Raw genomic sequence first — 10,547 nt, forward strand, 5'->3', positions numbered from 1 at the left:
TTTTGCATAATTGAAAATTCATTACATATAACTAGAATAGTAACATTACTTGCATATGTCTTGTGCTTTACATGCCATATGTGATTTTTATCATTCAACTATATGCTTGTAAAAGAGGATCTTTTGGTATAAAAGACTTCATTTATATATCATTGCTTTTAATGAGGTATATCCATTAAATGATATATGATACAAATGAAAGTACACTCATAGGGGGAGATTATTGATAATCTCTTGAATGTTTATTGCATGACTTGTTATGCTTAATTGACTTATTTTGGAAATTGTCAAGCATGCTACAAAATGACTTGTTGGTCATAATACTCACACTTATAAACTTTCATAATTTTAATGAAATTTTCCCTCATTCTTGAATATATCAAATGGGAAAAATATATTAGGATTGAAGCACACTTAACTTTTTAGATTTGCCTCTACAAAGGTTTTTGCCTTTTGGTTTACTCTAATCCATGCTTCATTTTTTTTTTTTTTTTTTTTGTTACGGTTTATTATGTATAATTTTGTATACTTTCGCCTAATTGAGTTTATATTTCATCCTTGGTTTATGCTTTATGTATACTTTTGTATATGCCATGAACCTTTATGATCTATTGAACTCATGCTATCAATCAAATTGGTATCTTATGATATAATTACTTATATTTTGCACTCTAAAGCATATTATAGTCATTACCAATATATTGCTATTTCATGATAACCATTGCTTCACAATGCTAAATGATAAATTCTTAATGAAGTTATTTAGGCCTCCTACCTTTATAAGATGACAAAGGGGGAGAAATATATGTGATGTGATTCAAATGCTTGATATTTTATATATCATTATCTCATTGTGCTTACATGTTAAATGAATGATATATATCTTTTAATGGAAGCATGTTGATAGAGGGAGATTTATAGAAATCTCTTGAAAAGAAAAATGATCTTATATGCATCTTAGCGTCTAAAATTCATGAAGAATGTACAAGCATGCTATTCTATAACATTATATTCATTGAATGCACTTTGATAGGGGGAGCATTTTTCAAATGCTACTCCACTTACTTATGAACACATCAATGTTTTGTTATCATCAAAAAGGGGGAGATTGCTGACCTTAAGGATTCTATCCAAGGACAATCTAGAGGTTTTGATGATAATAAATCATTAATGGTGTTTAAGGATTAATGTTTATATTGAGTGTTATAGATTATTCACATTCAAAGGATGACCTCAATGAAGCACGAAAGATCATTCCAAGTATTCCATTACTCAAGATCACATCTATGGAAAGCAAATGAGACAAAAGGAACATGAAGTTGCAAGGAACTAAATGCAAAGTCCATCCAAAGATAGCTTGGACTACAATGAGTAAGAGAGCAACTCAAAGAAAGGAAGAGAGCAAGTCTACCTGAAAGCCTACACGATCATGGACAAAGCAAGAAGAAATGGGTAGATAGGATGGTGAGTGTTTAGGATTCAATGTCAAAGTATTTATAAATCCATTTGAAGCTCATCTCTATATGACCATACATAACATATCATCATTCATATGCTCCTATATCCATTAGCAATGGACTATGCACTTCATTCATATACAATTGACATATGGAGTCTTTGCTAAAAAGTGAGTTAGTTCAAGCTTGCATAAGCTTTGAAAGAACTCATAATTTATGCTGGAAATCCTAAGACCATGCACATCAATCATATAATTCATATTGGTCAACAATTAAGGCATGAGAAGCTTTCATTACCATGAGTTGGTAACGGACATTAGGACCCCAGAATGCGCGTCATGAAAAACTATGTTTTTGGCTAAGTATGAAAAATGGATTTTTGAAATAGTGATTATTTCAAAATAATTTTTCCCGGCAATAACTCTTTATACTTAAACTAGCCTAAACTGATTTTATCAGAATTTTTGACCAAGTCTACATTGGTCTACATAAGGATTCATTTTTACAAAAACTGTCGGAAATCCAAATTTGTACTAAAACCGAATTTCTACATTTTGATTTAGTTGGATTTCAATTTTTTAGTATTTTTTATTGAATCCAAATAGGGGGTACTTCCTCAACTATCTCATCTGTTAAGTTAGAACAACTTCTGAAGTACCAGTTCCATTTCGGCCTACCGAAACAAAGGACCCATTCATTTCGGTTTACCGAATTGAGCAAATGAAAGAACACTACTAAGTGTTTCAGATGACCAAAACTAAGAGGCAAATGAATCAGACGAGCCGATTCTCATAGAATGGTTTGGAACAATGGAGGAAGGAGTTTCGGTTGACTGAAACTGAAGAAAGAATTCTTCGGTCTACCGAAACAAGTATGATGGCCAACCTTAAACCATTTCGGATGACCGAAACACAATGGTGTTTCATTTCGGTCGACCAAACCTGCGCAGATTTGAATCTAGACGGTTATTTTGCCTTGTACTCCGTGCACAACAGCTATATTTTTGAATTAGCTTATCAAAACTCTATAAATAGAGTTAGGGACTTCGGGATTAAGTGTTGCTACCATAGACAAACATCATATAGCATCCAAAGAGCTTTTGTTCTTCATTCATATCATACTCTCTCATCCCATATCATTCATAGAGTATTGAGCTTCAATTTATTCATTTACTCTAGTTGTGAGTTAATATTTGCATATCAATCTTTGAGAGATATATTTATATGCAACAAATTTGATCTTCAATTTGTAAGGGCTGGTGTAGCCCAAGGAAGAAGAAACAAGCTAGCTTCATATTTGTAAGGGTTGGTGTGACCCAAAGGAAGACTAAAAGAGGTTGTCTCTTAGTAAAGTGAAGCAAGGAGTTGCTTCATGTAAAGGTTTGCTCTCCACCCGTAAGGAGGTGAACTAGTGGATTGGGAAGTCTCAAAAGGGGTCTTGAGTTGAGGAGTAGGAGTTTCCGAACCTCGCTAAAATCACCGTGTGAATGTTTGCAAACTCTTTTTCCTTATCTCCTTTATATTTATGTTATTAATTGCTTATGTTTATATCTTGATTATAGCATAATTGTTAGAAGGGTTTAGTAAAATTTACAAATCTGAAAATTGGCCATTATTTGCCAAAGACTCTATTCACCCCCCCTCTAGAGTCTATACTTGGGCAACATATATGTATGTATGTGTTTTGACAAAATATGTCATTTTTCCTCTTCTTTCCCTCAACGCAGCCCTCCATCTTTAATGAAATATAAGAAAGATGAAAATATCAGTTTTGCTCGCACACATTTATGGTGGGTTAAAAATTTCTTCCACTTCCAACTTTGCTAATTAGGTGACAAATGAAACATGAACTTCAGTTTGAAAACTACATTTTTTTACTTTACTAGAACTTGTTCCTTCATGAACACCACCACACTGTAAGGAAGAAGATTAAACCAACATACAGAGTAAAAAATGAACTAAAATCTCACAAACTCAGATCTCCAAAGATCTAATTTCATATTAATTTAAACAATTTCAGCAAATCAGACTGTTAAATTGCGATGGCACAAATGGGTTCTCCGTATAGTAAATTATCCCTACTATAATGGGGATTTGATTCCATCAAATTATTGGTGTTCGATCACGGTGGCGATGAATATTCAGAGTCTTCATCGGCGTCACCGATGATGATTGCTCTGGCAGTGGATGCGACAACGCAAATATCGCTGGGCCATCGTGTTTCTCACGAACATGGATGCAACCATTAGATTGCAATAGTTTGGGATTTTGGTTATCAAAAATGACTTGCCTATTCCTCCGTTCACCGGAGATGGTGGTTCTGACCACCATCAGAAAATAGCCAAAAAAAGAGGGGAAAGAGAGAAGTAGGAAAAAAAAAAAAAAAAAAAAAAACGAAAAAGAAAAAAAATGATGATAAGGTTGATGTGTTGTCAATTTTCTAGTGGACATTGAAATTGTTTTGACACATCAGCAGCTGAAGTTGGGATGGAATTTAAAACGATGTCGTTTAATTTAAGGGCTAAGAGCATCTCCAATCCAATGTTAAAAGGGCTGCCATTTCTAAAATATAGTAAGGGGACTTCAAAAGGGGCTCTCCAATGCAATGCTAAAAGGGCTGTCAATTTTTAATTTTGCCAAAACTTTTGCCAATTGTAGCACAAGAAATAGCTACTGCTATTTCAGAGAGAGAGAGAGAGGCGGTACCTGTGTTGGGATTTGGCATATATATATATATATATATTTTAAAAAGATCATAAAAAATTTCACCAAATAGGATTTAGTTTGCAAAACAAGAATTACAGACCTTAATTAAACCAGAACGATAGTTGCGTCATACCAGAACACGGCCTTTGATATGAAGAAGGAAGAGAGCAGAGGCCGCCCCTGCCATGGATTAATTGATTTAGAAAAAAAATTACAGAGAATTACAGAACTTGATTAGTTGATTTAGAAAAAAAGTTAAATCAAAACCCATATATACAAGTTAGCAGTTGCAGAGAGAGAGGGGGGTAAGCTTAAGAGTTGAACTTCTGATTCTTGTTGATTTTGTAGTTTGCAGTTGCACAGAGAGAGAGAGAGAGAGGGCAATTTCAGAGTTAATTGTACTACTATGATGTCAATTCTATATACCCTTTCATTATGAAAACCTATGATATGCACTCAAGCTAAGAGGCATGGGGCAACTGGGGAGAGTCAGCCAAGATGAGTTGTACGATTACCACGACGAAGATCTAAAAGCAAAAGGAAAGTGAAGTACGAGAATAGAGATGGAGGCGATTGGGGAGGCTGAAATGATTTGCCCTAAATATATATATATTTTTAATAATAATATAATCAAATATATATAATATACTTATATATATATATATAATATATAAAAAGATATGGGTTTTGATTTTTTGATTTTCTTTTATATCAATTTGTTTTTTTTTTCTTTTTTTTTTTTTTTTTTTTCTTTTTTTTTTTTTTTTTTTGACTAGATATTTTAGATTTTTGCTTCTTTTTAATTAGATTTAATTTTAGTTTCCTTCTAATGTTTACAACTTAGACTTGGAATATGCCTAACATTAATATTACTGATACAAGTATGAATGGTAGGAATGATAGTTGAAAAAGAATGGTGGTTGTGTCAAAAAATAGCATTTTGCATGAAATGCACCATTGGGGTAGAATTACTAAAATGTAGCATTTTGACACTGTAGTACTTATCAAAATATAAATTTGACATATAAAAATGACTTTTAGCATTAGAGATACTCTAAAGGGTAATTTACATTTTCCGTTAACGGCTCATTAACACTTTATACTCAAGTGCAATAAAATGATAGTTTTAAGCGAGTTTTACTTGGGGTTTTTTGCAAGGTCAAAGTTTTGGAGAGTTTAGTACACTTTACCCTCCTATATATACGTAGTATGTATGTATTTGTTAGTTATATTTGGATAATTAATCTTATCTGGTTTGCTTTATTTTCTCCATCAGCATACAGTCGTAGTGCTAAGTGTCAATATAGTATGTACTGTGGCTGAGATTCTATGATGGCTTATTCAACCCCCGCCAACTTTGGATCTCTAGATACCCAAAAATCTCTGTTAAATTCACTTAGCTTTCTCGACACTGACCACTCAACTTTAGTTTTTCTCAGATAACTCAACAGCTCTATTGGTGAGAAAACAAGTAATACTGTGCTGAAGAAGAAGAAGAAAACAAGAATGCGCAACACAGAGGTACGTCCATGTTATTTATCCTGTGATTGTAGTCCGTTATTTATGTACGTACAGGCTATATATACGTGAAAAAAAGAAAAGAAAAGAAAACTAGACATACATACATGTATGTGTATTTAGTATTACCATTCTTACTCTACAGGTCCCATAACTTTTAAATTTGTTTGTAAATGAGAAACCCTTCCACTTAAGTACAATTTTATATTTCTTTAATTTATAATAACAATAATATATAATGCATGTATGTCAGGAAAGTGAGAATGAATCAAATGCAACCAGCAGGAGAAGTAGCCAGCAAGCGGTGGACTTGAATAGTTGGTTGCCCATAACAGCATCTAGGAAAGCAAAATGGTGGTACTCTGCTTTCCACAATGTAACAGCTATGGTGGGTGCCGGTGTACTAGGCTTACCATTCGCCATGTCCCAAATCGGCTGGTATATACATATATATATATATATATACACTCTCTTTCTTATTCAGTTTTTTTTTTTTTTTTTTTTTTTTTTTTTTTTTTTTTTTTTTTCAATATTAACCAATAAATATTGTTTACAAGATTAATTATACGTGTGTGTACATATATATATATATATATATATATATATATTTTGGTCTCATGATATATATGTCTATATATGCATATTAATGTAGGGTTCCTGGAACACTGGCTATAATAGTTTCATGGGTGGTGACTTTTTACACATTGTGGCAAATGGTTGAAATGCACGAAATGGTGCCTGGGAAGCGGTTTGATCGGTACCCAGAGTTAGGAAAGCATGCTTTCGGCGAAAAGCTTGGTTATTGGATCGTTATGCCACAGCAAGCCATTGTTCAAGTGGCCTCAGACATAGTGTATATGGTCACTGGTGGCAAGTCATTGAAGAAGTGTGCTGATTTGGTATGTCCATGGCTTGGACAACTCAGACAGACTTATTTTATCATGTTTTTCGCATTCTTACAATTGCTACTATCCCAAACCCCAAATTTTAATTCCTTGAAAGGTCTTTCCTTGCTTGCTGCAATCATGTCCGTCAGGTACGTACCCACCTAAATAGCTACCATAATATATACTAATAGGATCATGATCTAGATTCTGAAAGTTGGACAACGCTGACTGATTAATATGAGTGGAGGGTGACATCAAGTTATGATAATGTCATCAATATTCCTAACGTCACCATGATATCAGTTTCAACTCATAAAAATTAGTTAGATTTGTCCAACTGTCAGAACTTTGTATCATTACTTACATTATAATAGAAATTAACTGTGTATATATGTGTATATATGTATATATAAATGCAGTTACTCCATGATAGCTTTTGTGGCATCTATAATAAGAGGTAGCCATCATCAGTATGAACATGTTCGATACGGAGTTCGATCACATACCACTGCAAGTATAGTGTTCGATATATTCAATAGCCTTGGAACAGTAGCATTTGCATTTGCAGGCCATAGTGTAGTTCTAGAGATTCAGGCAACAATCCCTTCATCCCAACAAAAACCATCAAAAACACCCATGTGGAAAGGATGCATCGTCGCATATGCCATTGTGGCCTTATGTTATTTCTCAGTTGCGGTCGCTGGCTTCTGGGCTTTCGGTGATCTTGTGGAGGATGATGTTCTTGTCTCGCTTGAGAAACCCCGCTCCATTATTGCCATTGCTAACTTCATGGTGTTTATTCATGTCCTAGGAAGTTACCAGGTATGTCCATACATAGAGAACAATATTGATTTGCCTCATGTTTTTTTATTTTATTTTTTTATTTTTTTTATTTTTTTATTTTTTACCATTTTTCATATAGTTTTTTTTTTGGGTAATTTTTTCATATAGGTTTTTGCGATGCCTATGTTTGACATTATTGAGTCTAACCTGGTGAAAAAGCTACACTTCACTCCTGGACGACCTCTTCGCCTGATTGGACGTAGTACATATGTTGGTAAGGAAAGCTTGCATTTGAATCATGAACTAGTTAACGTACTAATCTGCATTGTCATGGCATGTGTGGCAAATTTTAATAATACAATTACTTCAAGGAAAAAAGTTACTGTTCACATTCAGAATTAGAAAGATCATGCAATAAAGTCACCTTCTATTATTTTTTTTTTATCAACTAATATGTATCTCACTGCAATTTTGTGACAGTTCTCACTGCCTTCGTCGGAATTTGCCTTCCATTTTTCGGAGGATTGCTAGGGTTTTTTGGAGGACTAGCATTCTCGTCAACCTCTTATTTTGTAAATTCTACACTGCTAAACCTTGCTTATTTTTAGTAGTAATTTTTAACCACTGACACGATTAATATGTACACTTAAAACAGATCCCTTGCATTATGTGGCTCATCCTTTATAAACCTAAGAGGTGGAGCTTTCATTGGACTGCATCGTGGGTATGTATGATATACATTCATTATATATTTATATATAGGATTGTCAGCTACATACAAATTCACAAGTTGAGCATGGATGACTTGTGTATCATATTATTGTGGCCTTCAATTTTTTAGTTTTTCTATTTTTTTCTCAATAAAGCAAACTAGTTGCCCCTTTGCCAAGGCCATTGCTCAAACATAATAATAATAATAATAATAATCATAATAATTGATGTCTTCGATTAAACTAATAAATCTGAACGCTTTTGTAGTCTAGCTTTGAACATTTACTTCCACTAACTTCTAATATAACATTCTTGAATGAATTAAACTAATATATATCATACTTTTTGTTTGTTTACAGATTTCCATCATCGTTGGCGTTGTGATAACAATCCTTGGACCTATTGGAGGAGCACGCTCAATCATCATGTCTGCCAAAACCTACAAGCTGTTTTCTTAGTAGTCCTGTTGTTTATTATATATGTTAGAATTATTCACCTTTAGTTTCCAATAGGAAAAAAAAAAAAAAAAAACCCCAGGTAATTTGTGAAACATAGACCCAACAACCCTACCACATGTAGGCTATATTGGGAGGGAAAATGACTTTTGCCAATATATAAAAGTTGCTCAAACCTCATGTACTGGATTTGGTTATTAATTATTTGTGGTGGGTTTCTTGGCTAGATTCAATGATGAATTTACTGTTGTATTAACTAAGAATGTGTGTGTGTGTGGGGGGGGGGGGGGGGGGGGGGGTGGGGGGTGGCTCCCATCCCCGTTTACATTTAGTTGAGCACCCCTATTCTCTCTCAAAACCTGTTTAATAAAACGTATCTCGATAGGAGGAGAGAATGGGGAAATTTCAGATGGCCCAATATATCTGACAAGTCGTGATATACGTGAACATAAGATGCGTCCTCCTATTCAAGACTTTGAAAAGGGATGCCTAAACCCTTTTCAAACCCGTTTAATTTCTCTTGCTCCTTCTTGTCAAGAAAAAAATCAAAAAAAAATTTCTCCAACCCCATTCCCATCCGGCTTCAGTCTATAAATTGTCAATCTTGGTTTTTTAATCAAGAAAATAAAAATAAAAAGAAACAAAGAGGCAAACCACAAATAATGAGAGAGAGATGCAACAAAGAATATTCACAATTTATGAATGCTCAACAAAGAATATTCACAATTTAACGCTATTGAGTGAATAAAGAAAATAATTATAGTGAGAGATGATGAATCTCTCCATTTTACCAAATGAATCTATCAATTTTACCGATACTAAATGAATCTCTCTTTTTATCGATCCAAAGTACCCGTAATCAACACATTCATCTTCCATCTTCTTCTCATGCATGTCCAATGCATGTCAATACACTTACCTCTCTCTTCAAGCTAGAAAATCGACTGAAGCTGTGCACAACTCTAGTGTCTCCACGAGCACTGTTTTGGTCAACATTTTAGTCAGATTCTCAGTGCTAAATATTTTCTCAAGTGTCAACACTCCATCTTCCAACAAGGATCTGATGGAGTGATCGATACCGAAGTCCTATATGCTTGATTCTTTAATGAAATGTTGAATTCTTCGCCAGATATATCACAATCTGACTATCACTGTCCAAAACATTCTTCACTGGTTTGAATCCCAACTCCATCAACAAACCTTGTAACCAAATCATTTACATGTTGGCTTCTGTCATCGCCACATACTTTGCCTCTGTGGTAAATAACGCTCCAATGGGAAAACAGTGTTAACGCAGGGTGCAGAAACTATTAGTTTATTTTAATTGTGATTAACTTCTTTAATGACCTAGATCTGATTATTAGGTCAACTTGCTTAATTTATGATTGATTAAATTATCTGATCAATTAATCATCCACAATCATAAATATTAAAAAAGTAAAGCAAGTAAGGTTAGAATGATTGCACGAGGATTTTTAGCGAGGAAACCCCAGTTGATAAAATATATCAATTGTTTGCATGGAAAAAACCTCATAGACTTTGTAGTCCAAAGTAAACCAATTCACTATGTTTGAAACAATGTACACTGAACTTTGACTCTGGCTCACACCCTATCGTTCTACCAAGCACCAATTGCTGACAATCCTCTGGCTTTGCGTTGTGTGACGGCCCTGGTTTTTCAAGCCAGTGCGTCTTGCAATGACCCGAAGTTTGACCCGATAACGGATCCCAAATGCGGAAGCAGAAAACAGAAAACAAGTCTCTAGAAGTACAACACACCTCTAAGACGCCAAAGTGACCTTTCATGAGGTTACGAAACTCAACGAGAACGAATGCAGAAAAAAAGTTCAAAAATAGACCAATTATGCTCCTAAGGGCAAAATGGTCTTTTCACACTGAAAAAAAAGTCTCAAGAGAGGTACGTCATTCCTAAGACACAATAATGACTTCCCATGAAGCTACAAACAAAGCGGAAGCGATATTTTAAAAACGGACAAGTTTAGCCCTAGGGGTAAAATGGTAATTTTCAGA

General features: G+C 34.2%; 1 protein-coding gene across 1 annotated transcript; it reads left to right on the forward strand.

Annotated features, from left to right (window-relative positions):
- Positions 1–6,050: 6,050 nt before the first annotated feature.
- On the forward strand, positions 6,051–8,608 carry LOC132275488 (lysine histidine transporter-like 5). Its single transcript, XM_059777011.1, has 7 exons — positions 6,051–6,118; positions 6,333–6,716; positions 6,987–7,389; positions 7,519–7,624; positions 7,831–7,922; positions 8,006–8,074; positions 8,421–8,608. Exons 1-7 carry the CDS (start codon positions 6,066–6,068, stop codon positions 8,517–8,519), a joined length of 1,206 nt encoding a protein of 401 aa, XP_059632994.1. The 5' UTR covers positions 6,051–6,065; the 3' UTR covers positions 8,520–8,608.
- The last annotated feature ends 1,939 nt before the right edge of the window (positions 8,609–10,547 follow it).

This window comes from Cornus florida, unplaced genomic scaffold, assembly GCF_030987335.1.
Source record: "Cornus florida cultivar Cherokee Brave unplaced genomic scaffold, ASM3098733v1 CherokeeBrave_3.0.0_Hap2_Chr09, whole genome shotgun sequence".
NCBI lineage: Eukaryota > Viridiplantae > Streptophyta > Magnoliopsida > Cornales > Cornaceae > Cornus > Cornus florida.